At 33.6% G+C, this 17,992-nt stretch overlaps 1 protein-coding gene across 1 annotated transcript in view; it reads right to left on the minus strand.

Annotated features, from left to right (window-relative positions):
* Positions 1-17,992, minus strand: part of DPYD (dihydropyrimidine dehydrogenase) — a 799,420-nt gene that overhangs the window by 595,715 nt on the left and 185,713 nt on the right. The window contains exon 4 of the mRNA XM_069478264.1: positions 3,242-3,329. Within this exon, the coding sequence (XP_069334365.1) occupies positions 3,242-3,329 (88 nt within the window). The remainder of the gene's footprint in view (positions 1-3,241; positions 3,330-17,992) is intronic.

The raw sequence follows: 17,992 nt of genomic DNA on the forward strand, positions 1-17,992 counted from the left end.
GTTGTCTTGAACACCATCTTATGGAGGGTTGGTAAGTTTCTGTCAATGCTTGAAATGGATCAAGGTGCTCATAATTATCATCTAGCAATATAGGTGAAGAAACCTTGTGTACCAAAGAAAACCTGCAATCTTGTCACTCTTTTTTGTTTTACATTTATAAAATATTTACATTTTAAAAAATACTGAGTGATAAATTATGGACAACTTCCTAAAATTTTTTCTTCTACTTACTTCTCTAATATAATAATGGGGGAAAGCCCAATCAGCTTACTTAATAAGTTATATATTTTGGTCATTAGTTCATAGTCACTGGGTAGCAACTAAAGCTTTTGAGCAAGGAAGTTATATAATTAGAACTGTGTTTTTGGAAAATAATTCCGGAAATGATTGATATTTTGTTTGATAAGCAACCACTTGGCCATCGAACTTGAAAAGCAAGCTCAATGTACCAAATCTATTGATTGCACTTCTCCTTTTCTGCTTTGTAACATCTGTATGATACATATATACAAACATGCACACACATATATATATCAACAAAACATATATATACACACACACATCATACATGCCCACACATACACACATATCAAGATAACTTTTTTTAAAATACAAATATTCTTGTCAATAATATTAAATTACACTGGTTAGATTTTCTTGGCCCTCTGACTTCCAGTTACTTTCAATAAGGATCTATCATAAAGAAGAAACTTTTATTTTACATAGAGTCATTTACTCAGCTTTTCTGTAATACATATTATTAAATTTAAATTTATTTATCTCTATGTAACAGCCACACAAATATAAGTACACAGATTCTATAACAATATGCAAAGTCGTGGAAAATCAATGCTTTGCAATTTAAATAACAGTTTTGAAAAGAGAACATATCACTATTGTTTAAAATGAAAGATCATGAAATCAAGGAACACTTAAAAGCAGCCATTTTGTTCGCTACATTTATAGATTGACCTCTATATTGTTATATAAAGTAGTGTTTTTTAAAAGACAAACTATCAAGAAATATAATACAGTATTCACAGTTTGATGAATCTGAAACGTGTACTTCCAATTGAGAGATACAATTGCAAACAACAGCCTGCACAAAGGAGACTGAGAAAAACTGACTGAGGAGGTACAATAGAATTGAGTGTACCTTTGGAAACTAGAGCTGTAATCCGGTTTGTAAGAAAATAAAGAATGGAAGTATTGGCCTAAACTCCACTGAATCACAAAAGCCTAACACAATACAACACAAGTGACATCCTTTTCTCAAAGAGGTGCAAGGCTCATTGATTCTGGCGATTCAATTACCCTCTCAACCTGGAAAGAACCCCCCTTCTGTGTTGAGGTCCACTGGCAGAGCTATGTGGGACAGCCCACATTGTACACAGCCAGTAAATACCTAAAAAGCTGCAGGCTGTAAAGAACAAGACTCTGATCTTTAATGATTGCTACAGTAATTTTTCAACAAAACATTAGTACAATAGTTTTTTAAATGACTGACAAAAGATTTTATTTTCAATTAAGTATTTTCAGATATCTTATATTCATATGGAAATCTGTTTAAATAAATACCTATGCACATGCTAAACTGGGTAGTAAGAAATATGAATGTATTAAGGAAATAAAAAGAGATTTTCCTAAAATTGAAATGATTCTGATCTTGCTTAGACATTTTATAAACTTTACAAAGAATCCCTTTTTGTCTTTTTTTTCCTATAAATTTGGATAGACATTAAATAAATGGAGTGTATATTTATTAGAATTACAAAATAACTACTGAATTTTTAAATATCTACGGAAAATTTCACTATCATGGATCCTCCATGATGGTCCATCATAATTTTCTTATCTCCTCATACTTGATGTCAGGAATGCTAACTTAGATATATTTTTAGTCAAAACACTTCAGACATTCTCAAACTTAGAAATTTTGCTTCACTCTTTTTCTGATGAGATCATTATCAAAAAAATAAGATTTCATAAATAACATTTTATCAATCACTTCGACAGTATTTACCATATTGGATGAATAGGGAAATTAATGACTTCACATCAACAAAATATTTGTTGAGTTATTACTACAGTAGGTATTTTCATAGTACATGCATTATTTAGCGTATGCCACAACTTTGTAAGATAAATGCTATCTTTCCTTCATAAGTAAAAGTAAAGAGGTAAGTAGTTTTCCCTGGGTTCCCAATAGGTATTCAATCCAAAAATTCAACCCAGATTTCAAATCCTAAAAAATCTGATCATGCAGATTAATGCTAAGCCCCTACACCTAAGTAATACTTTTTAATTCTTTTGAAACATTAAAGCAATATAAATTTATCATTTTTCTCCTAAAATAGTTGTTTTAAATAATGGACACATTAAGAAACGATCTTCATATGTATTATAAAAAAGAACCTGGTTGTTAAAGGAGGACTTACTGTATCTTTACAGAATTTTAGAACATTAGTATTAAATCTTGTGAAAAGATTGTCTATATCCTTATCAGAGACTGTCTTCAGCTTATGCTCATCTGTTAAAGGATAAGACACTTGGGCAAGAGCTCTGAATGCTTCTTTCACAAAAACAATAGGTACTATTAATTATTCTATCAATCAACCTTTCACTTAATGAATGAAAACTTGGTTTAGTCTTACATTGATTTAAAAAAAAACTAAAGATCAAAATTCCTTTTGTTCTACTCTTGCCCATATAAGCCTGTTTTCTATTGTTTTTTTTTTTAGCTACAACTCTCTTATCCTCTATGAATTACATCAAATCTTCAACAAATTAACTGAATTTTAGTAAAAAGAGAAAGGCCATTCCCTTGGTATGTCTGTGTGCCAGACTTAATCCCAAAGAATATTTTAAAACAAAGATATTTCACAAATTTGAAATGTGTTTTGATGATATATGATAGTTACTATCTATAAGTATTTAGCAAGCTTAAGCTAGAGTCAATCTATTCAGTAAATGCCTTGTATGAAAAATCATTAATTTTAACAGAAACTAATTTTAAGGCAAAAAAAAAAAACAATGAATATGCATTTTCATGATGATCAAAGAATAGCTTGGAAGTTTTTAATTAATAAAATGGGCTACATTTTCAAATGCCTATAGAAGCCATATTTTTAATGCTTTAACCAAATTTACTAAGACAAGCAATATGCTTTAAACATAGGTAATAATAGAAAATAAGAAATCCTCTTATTATCTTCATTTGCAAAGCTAAGTCTGAATTTACCTTGTTTGCAATACTTGTGATGAATGATTTAATATCTAGATTAGTTGGACAGCTCTTCTGACAGGGGGCATCTGCACATTTCAGGCACCTAGAGAATAAAATAATTGCATTAAGAAAACTTCAGAGTAACTTAGATAATCTTCTATATATTTTCTACCTTATACTCATTCAGAGTTAGTCTCTAATAAGTATAAATAAAATTACATTATTTTTAGGTATAAAACTTTTTTTAAGCAATAAATACATGGTATTGGTGTTTCACCTTTTGCATACCTCCTGAGATGCATAAAATAGCACCATTCTAGCTAATAACTTCCCCTCCTCTCACAGTTCCTCCTGGATTTTAAGAGTATTACATCTATTTAAGATACATCATTCGTTCATTTATCATATCATTCTTTTTTTTTTTTTTTTTTTTTTTTTGAGACAGAGTCTCACTCTGTTGCCCCGGCTAGAGTGAGTGCCGTGGCGTCAGCCTAGCTCACAGCAACCTCAAACTCCTGGGCTCAAGCGATCCTACTGCCTCAGCCTCCCGAGTAGCTGGGACTACAGGCATGCACCACCATGCCCGGCTAATTTTTTCTATATATATTTTTAGCTGTCCATATAATTTCTTTCTATTTTTAGTAGAGATGGGGTCTCGCTCTTGCTCAGGCTGGTCTCGAACTCCTGAGCTCAAACGATCCGCCCACCTCGGCCTCCCAGAGTGCTAGGATTACAGGCGTGAGCCACCGCGCCCGGCCTATCATATCATTCTTATTTTGATCCCTCACTATACTGACAATGCTTGGAGCATGCAGTCTTTTATGGTAAGATTTATAAGTCTTGTAGACCACAATTATTATACAAATGCAAGGGTGAAATCTTCTTATTTTACCACTTATAATGTCCTTTCTTCTTCATTTCTCCTCTTCCCTCTTCCCTCCCCACCTCATTATCTCTCTCTCTCCCTCCTCCCCGCAGCCCTCATTCCCTTTCAACATACAATACCATTCACATGGCAATTTGGTTATGTAGCAAATTCTTCAAAGCATAGACCAGATCCACACCCTTCAGGACCAAAGAATTTATTCCCCCAGATACCTTGCCTTCAGTTGCTGAAGAGAACTGGATCAAACAAGGTCAGGCCCCCTTTCTAGTGCCCACTGGCCTGCATCCAATTACAGGTCAATGAGTGGTGTTAGAGGCCCAGTCCCCTTACCCTCATTTGGGGAACTAGTCTGCAGGAATCCACTGAAGCTTTTATTGTGATAGTCTGTCCAATCCTGCTTCCTTCACTCTTCTACAGATGTTGACCTGCAAATAAACCTCCTGTATACTGATTCATCTCAGAATCTGCTTCCAGGGGAACTGACCAGAGACATGCTTAAACTTTAGTGTACCTAAGAAACACCTGGGAAGCTTGATATATGCCACAGATTCCAAAGAGGAGCCCCTAGTCAGTCACTGTTGGCCTGAGAATACTCATTTTGAAAAAAAAAGGCCTCTGAGGTAATTCTGATGTACTTGGTTAGAACCACGTAGTGACAACAATTCTGTAATCACTACTTCAAGACAACTGAAACCACTGGCTAGAATTTTCATTTATTTCATTAACTTATGTGTGTGTGTCTTCATTTATTCATTCATTTAATAAATATTTAATGAGCTTTGTTACATGGCAGACCCTGAGATATGTGAATATAAAAGTGTTGGACAAGACCACCATGGTTCTGCTCTCATGGAACTTGCAGTTTGAAGGAAGTACACATATTGCAAAGGCAGAGTGCCAGTGTGATCAATGGGAATTTAGATGAAATACAGCAGGCTAAGGTCACACACAGGAGGCTCAATAGTCCCAGAAGGAGTCAGGAATAGCTTGTTTGGAGGAATAATACTTAAAAATGGAAGCTTGAAGAATGATGGACATTAAGAAAGCAAGTGATGGTGCAGAGTCACTCAAGAGAATGAATCAAGAATAGAAAGATCATGTGCCAGAGCCTGGAAAGAAGAGAATATGATAGGGTAAATGAACTAATGGAATTTGGTGTGGCATAAAGCAAGAGTGGCAGTAGAGAGAATAAGGCTGAAGATACACAACTTAAGAAAATACACTATGGTCACATGTGTCAAAAGACCAGAATCATCCAAGAATTTCACTGAGAATGAATCCTACATTGCACAGTGACAAAGGTGACTAGCTAGCTCATTTTCTGTCCACTTCGATGTGTAAAGATCTTGGTTCATTTTCTTCAAGAAAGTAATACTAGTTCCCTTGTCATCCTTTTGTGAATAAGAGAGCCCTCTTCATTGTCTGATCCAATTTCTCAGTACCTAATTAATATCTTGTTTTTAAATCTGATCTCTTTTCTGTGGTTTGTGCCCTTAGCCTTCTCTCTAAATTAAATTTTACACAATGAGTACCAAAGGCTTTTCATAATCAATTGTCCTCTCTGAAATGTGGTCATTAAACCTCTCCCCTATCATTTCTCTAAATGCCATTGTTAGATTCACATCTATCATTCAGTTGAATTCCTATCTGTTCATACTTAGGATTTTTTTCCCTTGAAACACTGTCACTGATTTCAAAAAGAATTTCTTGGAAGTATGATTTGCAGCATACACCGCAAAACAATGCAAAAACCCCATAATGCATGGCCTATTAGGCCCTTGATGTCGAAATGAGATGATATTTATACGAGTAACCGTCATATAAATAAATACGTTAAGCATTACCAATGTTTAAAAGGATTTTCTATTATGTGGCAATATAAAATGGCTAAAAATTTAGTAAATAATGTTATTTTAAATATTTTATCATTTGTAAAAAAATCATCACAACAGTTTTAAATATATGTCATTACACAGGAATAAAGATATATACATACACACAAATACACACACGCACACACAGAGCATGAGAACACATCATATGTACTCTGGTCAACCTTAATGAAGTCAGAAGTTTTCTATTTTTCTTTTTTCTAACACCCAACTTGAATAATAAGGCAATTAAAAAATAAAGTTATAATGTCAGCAGGTATGAATGAACCAAATTAACGTGCAGTGTATTTTTCTGTTCTTCCAAAGAAATCTTAAATTCAACATAAACAGATTCACTTAACAGCACTGACAATGTAAGGATTTTTAGTTGTGGTTATTAAGCCTCTTTACCAAATAATTCTCCTTTTATTATTGAGCTAGTTCACAAATAACAGCTGTTGGAAATGTCAGATGTTAATGAGGCAGGGCCATGCAAACCTGAATTGTAGCATTCTTTTTTTCTTTGGTGTCATGAATATGCCAGAATGGGCAGACTCTGATAATAATACCATCTTGCAATTCTCTAAGCGCTCTGCAGACTAAAGTGCATCAGGCTGCCATTAATCCCACTTTTCACTCTGACAGCTCAGTAATTACACTACTGCTATAGCCAGGTAGTCCTAATAAAATATCAACCACTGCACTGGAATGCATACTGGTGAGATGTTTTATTAAACTTGGGGGGGGGGGAGTTGATCATCAAGTGACATTAGTGTTGACCTATTTTTCTATTTGACAATAAATTATCCTTTGACCATGCCATAATAGATATTACAGAGTGCATTTACTGTACCAAATCAGAAAGGTACTGCATTACAATGATGTAGGCAAATGGTGTAAATAAAATAGCAGAAATGCATGTCAGAATGTTATTACCTAAATTGCTTTAAATGATTGATACCATGAAAAATCACAGACACAGTACTTAGGGGAATATGTCAACAATTATTGTAAACCACAGTTCTACATAAATTTTTCCTTAGAAGTAACATTTAAATTATACTTGTTTTCATCTTCATTCATTTAATTCCCCTTTTACCTTTCGAAGTTATTCTGTTACAATGCAGTTTATTTTTAAATGCATTATAAATAGTAAATTCATAAAAACAATTATGTAATATTTTAATCCCCAAGTAATTACTACATTTATAGGAAGAGAAATAGATTTTTTTAAAAATGAAACATCTTAGATATTTTACTAGTCATAAACTTTTCCCATTTCCATATTTATTAGAGAGAATAACAGTGAATTTCATTAAAAGCAAAATATAGAATCCTTAAAAAATATGAATCTTTCGTGATTCACCATGACCATAAAAAATACAAGAAAACTTAAGTACTGCAACTTAAGGAACAAAAACTATTAAAGACATATTTATCTAGGATCTTCCTCTAGGGATAAAGAAACATGATTTCTTTTCTCAAATATCAGTGAGGCTGGACAGTTTTACTCCACAGTACAACACCAAAAATATTATAGGGAGTAATGAAATAAGGAGCATTTCATTCTTCACTCATCTGAGAACACATGCCTGCTTCTTTTGTTGGTAACCATCCATTGCAGTTGGAATTGTAACCTATGCTTGTTAAAGCATTTTCTACTTCATGAGCTTAAATGACTGAATTAATTTATTTCTCAGTTAAAAAGGCAAAACACACACATAAATCTACTTGAAAACTTTAAAACTCATAATTCATTGTTTTGGTTTTGCTTGATGTTGGTTTAATCAGGTTGGCACTGTTTCATCAGGCTTGTACAATCTAAATTAATATTTTACATATGTATAATGAAATTGGGTAGGTTAGTATTTATACTAAAAAATTAAAATATTGTCCTAATGTTAATATTTCACTTCCTCACATACTTGATGTTCAGTACCAACATTTGGAAGGTCTACCTAATTTAGGTGTAGCAGATGGATTCAGGACCAGTTTCCCTACCTTATAAGCACCAGTGTAGGTAAATACATAGTATAATACTCTTCCTCAATTCTGCAGTATTCCTATTGAAAACTGGGCAGAATCAAGTATCAGGTTGAACGGAAGGAGTGTGAATCAAGAAACGGAGGTTGTGAGTGTCTAATACATGTATATGAGTTCTACAGCTTTCATCCCTTGTACCCAGACTCTGTCATAATGAAAGAATCCAAGAAAGATTGCTGGTCTCTTTAAAACATGATGGGACTAACTCCATTTTCTGATCCATTAAATAGTCAAAATAGTCAAAGCCATTCTCAGCTTCCAATAACTCTGTGACTACTTCCACCTCTCTGCTTCTCTTAATACTCCGTTAACAGCCCTTTCTACATACTTTCTGACTCTGCTTCTCTGATTACACCACAAGTTCTTATTGGCTTAGGGGTATTTGGAACTAACTTTGAATATTCTTAATATTCGTCTTGGCCCAGCTTCTACATTCTACTGAGCTGGAAGCTATGGTAACATCATTAAAAGTAACTGGATTTTTAATGCTGTGCACCATTCTGCCTTTTAATCACACCTATGATGTTCATGTTTTAAGGTTTTTAATATTTATTTGTATTTACAAGTTAATACCAAATACAATTTTTACATAGAGCTATTTATCTACTAGAAATTCCCGTTACCACAGGGGTGATTCAAAACAATTCAAGAGATGCAAATTTAGAATAGTATACAATTCACACAACTGATGCTTAAAATAATTTGTTGGATCATGAAGATCATGATTCTGGGAACGAAACATGGTTGAGAACTTTTGTACATATTTTCTATAGTCTGCATCAGAGAATTATTGGTTTTATCAAAATTTAACAGCTTAAAATGTATAGTTTATATTTTTTGCATATTTTGAATTAAAAGAAGGGACTTGTATCAAATTCAGTACTTATTTTTGATCTTCATGTATAACAGATTCTTACAAATTAATAAAACTTCTTATATCTCCATTGCATAGATGGGGAATTTCTCAGAAGCATAAAGACACTAGTGGCTAACGCAGCTTAGGAAACTACTAAAACATATTTAGTACCTTATACCCAAGACTATCCCATCCACGTATAAAGACAAGTTAGAATTTTAAAAAGTGGTGTTTACTGACCTCATCTCTTAGTGACATTAGTTTCTCTTTGCCAGAGAAATTTGAAGACTGAGAAGAAAAGCAGTTAAGAAGTCACAGCTAGAAAAAGACTACAGCATCATCTCTCCTGGAGTCCAATTTTAGTTTAAGGGGAAAAAAAAAAAAAAAAAAGTAAAAAGTTGTCCTGTCTCCTCAAGAGGCTTCTCAAGTCTAGATGAAAGGGTTAGGGATTTATGCTATCAAACAGTTTTGAAGGCTTACTGAACCTTAATAGCCATTGAGGCACTATGCCTCAGAGAAGGAAAATGACTTGTCCTAAATCTTCCTCAGATCTTATGGCAAACTTTTCTAACTCAATCCATGGACTGTTCCATGCTGTAGCATTTATTTTCTTCAAAACAATATACCATTGGTAGGAAGCTAATTTTGTTACAATTTTTAAGCAACTTTGGTTTAGCTATTTGTGCTGGAAAGATACTTTTATTAGCACATTTTTATTAAAAACATTGTTTGCTACAAGAAATCTCCACAGCATAAGAAACCACAAACTCACATATATCATGTTGTCTTGCAAGCAAATAAAATATCTCCGTAAAAACAGGGCTATGATTTTTAAAAAAATTAAGAAAACACTGTCCTATTTTACTACGCAGAAAAAAAGTATCATCACAAGTATCTGAAGTATTTTGCTCTTAAACTTACATTTTTCCCTTCCTTACCCTCAAAGAGATTTGGAAAGGGAAGAAAAGACTTGAAAATGAGTTTTTTAGTGTACAGAGGTAGAACAAGAAGGATGTGATGTTATCAGTGCACATTAATAACTGCAGGAAGATTCATTGGAAGAAAATAGACATACATCATTAATATAGGCACAGATAGAAATATTTAGGTATGAAAAGACAACAGAGCTCATGTAAAGAAAGTAAGGTCAGTACTTAAAGCTTTCTGAATCTACTGGGGCTCTAAGATATTGGAAATATAAATATTACATAATACAACAAGATTTTAAAAATAGCACCAAACAGTAATGACCAAGAGGCCAAAAGAAAATTGTTTGTTTGTTTTTGCCAAAAGGATGGTACTGATAATTATGCTGAGAATTATGGGGTCGAATGAGGTTACTGTAGGTTGTAGTAGTAAAGGAAAAGTGTCCTGTTTCCAGATTCTTTCTCTCTGTTAGAAATTTATTTTAAAAGTGTAAGATCATAATTCATAAACTGAATTGTTAAAATGGAACAAAAATAAGTTATTACTTTGAAACTATTAAAAGTAATTAAATATTAAGTATTCACCAGTTTTGTAATATATCAATAATACAGTAACAGTCACAGTAAAGACAATGAATACATAAATGTAAATGTATTTATTAAATGTTTTTTCTGCCCAATAGATATCTAGGCCCTAAACACCTGATATAACTTGATACCTGTCACCACTAGCTACAACAGAGGTACACTTTAATCAAGAAAACCAGAAAGCACCACAGATAAAACTCAGCTTTATGTCCAGGATGGTCTTGTTGGAAACCCTCTTCTAAGAGGCCATTTTTATCCACTTTAAAGATGGTGGGGATTGAGAGTATATATTTAAAGGAATTGAGGAAGATGGCTAAATTCATAAGGAAGATAAAGAGTTTCCTCTTTCTTGTAGTAATGAGAGAGTGATAAGCCAGGTACCTAAAATAAGGTTCTCTGTAAGATCTGTCTATACTAAACACAGCCAGCATAAATAAGCAAGTCAGATAGTACATAGCATATACGAATGCTATACAACTGTGGTCCCCAAACCCCAGACCATGGCCCCATATTGGTCCGCAGCCTGTTAGGAATTGGGCAGGGCATTGATGCTTGAGCTCCATGCCCCTATGCTCCCACTACCACCCAGTCCATGGAAAAATTGTCTTCCATGTAATTGGTCCCTGGTGCCAAAAAGGTTGGGACCACTGCTATACCAGTGTGTGTGTGTGTGTGTGTGTGTGTGTGTGTGCATTTACCCAGACTATGTATATACTGCTGTTAATTAAATGCTCTAATATGCTTGCTCATCCAAAGCCTTCAAATGTATTAACTCAGAAAGGACAGCACAGTGTGCAGGCTCTGGTGCTTGATTGCCCATATTTAACTCCTGACTTCACTTTACTACTTTTAAGACATTAGGCAAATCACCTAACCTCTCTGGGCATGAATTTTCTCATATGCAAATTAAGATAATTTATACATTAGAGGTTTGTTGTGATAATGTTTAAAGATTATATGCTTATACTAAATAGTATGTACTTCTTTAGTAACTCAACAGGTATTCTCTATAACCCTCAAAATATTCTGCAAGTTATATGTTGCTTTTTCCTCTTTAATGTGGAAGGAATTAGTGAAGAATCACAGTATAATATTTCAGTTATTTACATATATTAAACATAGTAAATATCTCAAAAACATATACATATGCTTTAAGTGTTCATTTTTCTCCGTATGGGATTTCAGAAGAAGGAAAAGTTACTTTAATCTCAGGAGAAACACAGAAGCCTTCTTAGAGAAATATGCTGAAGGTTGAAGGACAAGTAGGATTTGACCGTGCAGAGACAGATGAGTATATAAGAGCTTATTACTGAAAGCAAGCTATGAATGCATACGTAGTTCTTCTCTTTATTCCACACTGCAGCTACCACTACACCATGTAATTTTTAACTGTAATGTGGAATGAATTAATGAATGAAAAGGATACAGAGAAAAGAAATTATTGTCTAATGCATTCCACTAAAAAAATAAATAAATAAACAGATCTTGGGTTCATCCAGGACAAAGACTATAATTCATATTTAGCTCTCAGTGCCTATATGCTACTAGCTGGTACATATATAGGTGCTCATCTATGTTTATGAAAAAGTCCTCAGTTAGCCACTACACTTCTTCAGGAATGAAACCACAAAAATACATGTCAATCTCATCAGTGATCCAATGCTAATTACAGTGTACTATATATGGAATCCTTTCTTCTTAAGGCTTCTGGTTGTTTCCTCATGGTAATAGTATGATGTAAAAATACTCTCCTTCTAAAAATCATTAAAGATGATAGATGGGACTGCACATCATACTATGAAGGTTATACTTTTGAAAATGGCCACATGCTAACTTAAAAAGTGACTGATCTTTATTATGTATATATTTGTTTGAACAAGTATCTGAAGGACGAAACTAGTAAAGATGAGAATTTATGTGATAAAAGAGGCTTTCCTTCATTACTGATCCACACATTATCTCCTAGCGCTTCTATGTTTTCAATGCTCCTGTTAGGCCTATTTCTCACTTCCCCTTTTCTATTGCTGCCACCTGGTGAGACAGTAACAAGGTATTTCTTACTCTCCAGGGTATCTGAGAAAATATGCTGTCCATGTACAAATATAGTCTTTCTTTAGGTTAAGTATTCATAATTAAGGATCTACATTTTATATACCATTTTAATTTGAATAAGTTTATATGAAGATTAATTTAGTAATTCATATAAGTTTATATGAAACAACACATATTCATAATAAAGATCAATTACACATTTAGTTAGCATGTGGGCACTTTAAAAAGGTTGAGCCTCATAATACATTTTCTAATCCAATCTACCATTTTTAATTTAACTACAAGCCATATATAACTTTTTTCAAATGAGTGTATTGTTGCTCACCCCAATTGTGGTCCCCTTCACATTCTAGACAGCTGCTACATGATGCTCAATATACTTTTTATCCTTTCAGACCTTAGAGGGAACTGCATGACAGTACTAACAGTTTTTATTATAGCTTTCCTACTATGCAATAATCTTATTTCACCTGAACTATTTCCCCAGTAGTGTCATAAACTCTTTGCTTTATGTCAAAAATCCTTCCAGGGTTCATAGAAAAAATATTTTTTTTTTTTTTTTTACATTTTGTTCACATTTATTTTTCACTTTTAGTGTGCTCACAGAAAATTATAACACCTTAAGCAGGAGTTTAATAGCAATTTTTGTAAGCAAAGTTACATTCCATCTCTAGGTCAAATTGGTCAAAGCTTCTCCAGTATTTACAAAACATGATAGACAAGATGCTACACAAAACCATTGCATCTGAAGATTTTTTTTCCTTTATTCTCAAAGACGACTTGGAAAAGAAAGCACTGTCTGCTGTAATCAAAAATATACCACAGTATAAACAGTAACCATTCCACTTATCACAGCTTGCTTGAGTTTAAAATTTGTGTTTAAAAGGTCCAAGATGACTGCAAATCTTGATATCCAGAAGTACATGAAATTTGCAACTTTCCACCCCGCCCATTTTTGTAAAATTATAGACATTATTTTTTGTAGCACATTCATATGCTGTGAAAATTATCTTTTCAAATTTTGAAACACCTCTTGTATTTTTATTTTAGTATCAGTGAAGACAAAAGAAAGTAATATATATTAGTTACAGATGTCCTAGAAGTAAACTTTTTAGAAAATTTCAAAACTTAAAAAGGTCTGTTTTTTATGACTTATTTGCAAGTAATTTCAGAAATGATGCAATTGTAATAGTAATAGTAATGTACAGTTTTAAATCTCATTTCTATTAAAGATATGAAAAAGTCAATGGTTTAATTCATAAATAAAATAGGTTGTTTATTCCTATATAATTCCTATATATATGGAAATGTTGATTATAAAAAAATAATACCTCAGCAAACAAGCAAGCCTACTTAAAGGCATGTGGATTGGGATAGATTTTACTTTCTACAGTGCTATATTTTTTGCATTTTTTTCAATGAGTAAGTATAACTTACGTAATTTAAAAAACAAGGCATAAGTATTGATTGTCAACTAAAATCACTCTATCCTGGGTAATTTTTATTTTTTACACTGATCATATGAAGGGACCAGGCAAAAGCAAACCCATAGATTTTTTTCTTCTCTCAAAAACCTTCCAAAGGCTTACATAGGATACAGTTAAGAGTTTTAATAGATGACCACAATGGAATATACAGTTGACCCTTGAACAACCCAGGTTTGAACTGCTTGGATCTAGTTATACACAGATTTTTAAAATACAGCATTCACAGGATGAAAAACCTGCATACAGAGAGGGGTGACTACGTGATGCAGCTCTTGGTACACGTGGAATCCTGGAACCAATCCCCTGCTTATACTGAGGGATAACTGTACTGAGTGGTTGGTGGCTCACAAAGCTAACAAAACAAAGGGTCGAGTCTAGTCAAAGAAATAGTGAGTGAGGGTCTCATTAAGTTAAAACAATAGTAAAGGAAATTCTTGGCCTTAAAATTAAAAGACAGCATTTCCCAATAACAAAATTTAGGAATAGGCCAGGTGCAGTGGCTCATGCATGTAATCCTAGCACTTTAGGAGGCCAAGGTGGGAGGACCCATTGAAGCCAAGAGTTCAAGTTCAGCCAGAGCAAGAGAGCAAGACTCCATCTCTACAAAAAATAGAAAAAATAGCTGGGCGTGGTGGTGCACACCTGTGGTCCCAGCTGCTCTGGAGGCTGAAGGACCACTTGAGGTCAGGAGATTGAGGTTGCAATGAGCCATGATGATGCCACTGCTCTCTAGTCGAGGCAACAAAGTGAGACTCTGCCTCAAAAAATAAATAAAATAAAATTTAGGAATAAACATATTTTCCCGTATCTTAGTTCTCTTGGTGTAATAGAGCAACAGGAATAATTCAACTCAAAATTATTTATTAAAGACCTACTATGTTCTAAGTTCTGTGCTGGTGAAGGGGAGGACTTATTGAAACTTACTTAGAAGATAGTGCTTAATACACTGAACTTAATTCATGTAAAGGGCTTTCAAAAGAGTTTTTTTGCATGTAGCTTTTTTTCTTTAAAAGTGCAACAATGATTGCAATTATTTCAGAGGCTGAAATAACACATTTGGAGAGCAATGGCCAGATCTGGATTTTCTTCCTCTTGCAACTGTTAAGTTTCATACATGGAGTCCATGGTTTATTTAACAGTTTTACACTGTAAAAATTATGCCACTCTCCTTTTTCAAAAATAATAAGTAAACCTACTTCACACACATACTTAATTTAAATAAAGTTTACATTTAAACATTCATTCACTTTACTTAGCTAAATCTATGTTGAATACCCAAGTAAAAGAAAAATTTATTCAGCACAAATATTTTTTAAAGTGTTATCCTTGTGATTTTTTAAAAAACTTCTGATCATGGAATTCTCCTGCTTAAAGGAAGAATCATTACAAAAGATGATCTCTGAGCCTTAGCTCCTACCCTTTTTCATTCCTACAACTCCAGCTGCAACACCTACCCCACACTAGAACTCTGCTCACAATTTCATGAGCCAGTTAAGTCATGTTCAACCTTTGAGCATTCCAACGTACTCTTCCCTTTCCTGAAGAGCCACACTTCAAGTTTCCTTCAGAACTCAGCTCACGTGGCTCCAGTGGAGCCTCTTGGCTCTATCTCCTGGAGCCATTCTGGTTTCTCATAGCACACTGTAGGTTCCTTTATCAAAGCAATTATCACATTGGACTGCAACAGCTGATTCACTTTTCTGGTCTCTCTTCTATTTCCTCCTCCAGGGAGAAAATGGTTGGGTTTCTTTGTTTTTGAGTTAGTTTACTTGGAAATAGATTAATTTGAAATCAGATGAAAAAGACAGCCATAATTTTGGTAATATCCAGTTATTGCATCAAATGTTTGGGAAAAAATAGTTGTTTTATAATTGTTCTTTGAACTTACATAAATAATACACGCTTATAACAAAATAATTGTAGTTAGTTTCATTTATTTAATAAATACTTATATAAGGGGTTACTATATGCTAGCATTTTTCTATGTGTTTTATAAATGTTAACTCAATCTTCATAATCACTCAATGAGGTAGATATAAACATTAACTCACTCCATCTTTATGAAAACCTGATGAGTTAGATACTGTTGTTATTCTCATGTTAAAGATACTAAGGCACAAAATTTCCTTCTCTGATTTGGTTTGAAATATTTTATTGCTTATTTCTATGGTCCTACTGATCATCAAGTAGTTAATAAAGATCTCCTAAAGGCCTGTGATTCCTGCTCTTCTCTGCCATTTTTCCTTTATTCTAACCACCTAACAGTGTATGTGGTGACATCAGAGCTTGCCTCACAGTTGTGAAAGCCAGATTCAGGATTCCTATTCAGGTTTGACTTAGTCTAAAGCCCAGCCTGTGGATATCATTATTTCATTTTTTACAATACTTCCCATAATGATAGCCAGTAATCCCAGAAATCTTAAAGAAGTTTTATGAAATAATATATTAAAACCATGCATGTCACAGTTATTACCATATAATATTAATATATTTCATAGATGGCTGATTTAAAAAGCAAGCTAACAAAGACTCTTCGTTTACTTACAAGGAGCTCAGCAATAATACTTGCACATCATGTTACTATTTACAAAGCATTTTCTCATATATAATATACCTACACAAATCAGTAAGATCAGTCTTTGCAGTACAAATACTAGACAGACAAAATAAAAACAATTAGAATCAATGTTTAGAAATATCAGAAATATGATACATAACAAATTAAATTAAAAATGTGAATTCAACATCTGTTATCATGACTTACCCTAAACTAATTATGTCCCTCCCCAGCATTTGGCACTTTATATCCTGGGACAAATAAATTTCTGTTCTCAGGAGTTTAGTGCCTAAAAATCAATGTTGATATTGCACATGAAGAATATGTAGAAATTTTAGGAAATTAATGAATATGAGTGAAAAACAGATAAAAATATAAATGTTTGATCTTCTCAATTTAATTCATATCTTAAGGTAGAACAAGATTTCAGGCAATGACACTGCTTGGAAAATGAACAAATATGAAGATGATCTGATCATTAACAGAAGATTTTTTGAGAAAATTAGCCTAGAAGCTAAAGGACATAATGTTCAGAAATAATATCTTGAACAAAGTCATTAAAATTAGCTGCCTACAACGTAATATGATTTAAAGTCTAAAAACAGGAAAATAGAAAGCTAAGTGCAAATAATATATATTTTGTAAAAATGGAAAATTGCATCAACTCTGCTCCTAATAAAATGCATAAGAGCACTGACAATGCTGTGACAGTATGTTACATGCTGCATAAAATTTAAGAAAGCTTAATAAAGAATTTGAGTGAAGGTAATAGAACTTAGATATGTTTGTGGTCCATGTACTCTTAACACATTATTTCCATTGTTCCTTCATTCTTTCCTTTCTTCCATCCTTCCTTCAATAAACAAATATCTATAGAGCATTTACAATTTTCTGGAAATTTTGTTATGTGCTAGAGATACCGAGAGGAATAAGGTACAGGTTTTGCCCCCAAGAAGCACACAGCAGTGGAGTCACACATATAAATGCTCATCCTCAGATTATGTGGAAGTGTGGTGGTAGAGAGATAAGAGATACAGAGTGCACATACTTTCCCTCTCAATACAAATCCAAGTTTAGAGATTCACTCAACTGCTCACTCTTCTATATTCAAAGCCTATTTTAATCCTAAAGACACAATGACTGTTCACTTATCATTTTGTTGACTGAATGAATGCGGTATAGATATGTTTCTTCAGAGTGTGTATATGTGATATGTGCACATGCGTATGTCTTGTGGACAAGCCAAGTAACACAGGGCTTGAGGAAGATACAGAATGTGAGGAACTGGAAGCATTTGTTACTATCCTACTGAAAGTGGCATAGAGCTTGCAGGGCAGTTCTCTGGATGGCCTTGGACTAAGCTAGTTCTCCCTCCTTTCTTGTTTGTAGTTCTCAAGAATATCTACACTGGGAATGCAACATCCTGAGATAATGAGGGACTGGCTGGGACATCCCAAGTTCCGCTGTAGTCCCCCTGGAAACGGGATGTCCTTCAACACA

The sequence above is a fragment of the Eulemur rufifrons genome, chromosome 8 (genome assembly GCF_041146395.1).
Source record: "Eulemur rufifrons isolate Redbay chromosome 8, OSU_ERuf_1, whole genome shotgun sequence".
NCBI lineage: Eukaryota > Metazoa > Chordata > Mammalia > Primates > Lemuridae > Eulemur > Eulemur rufifrons.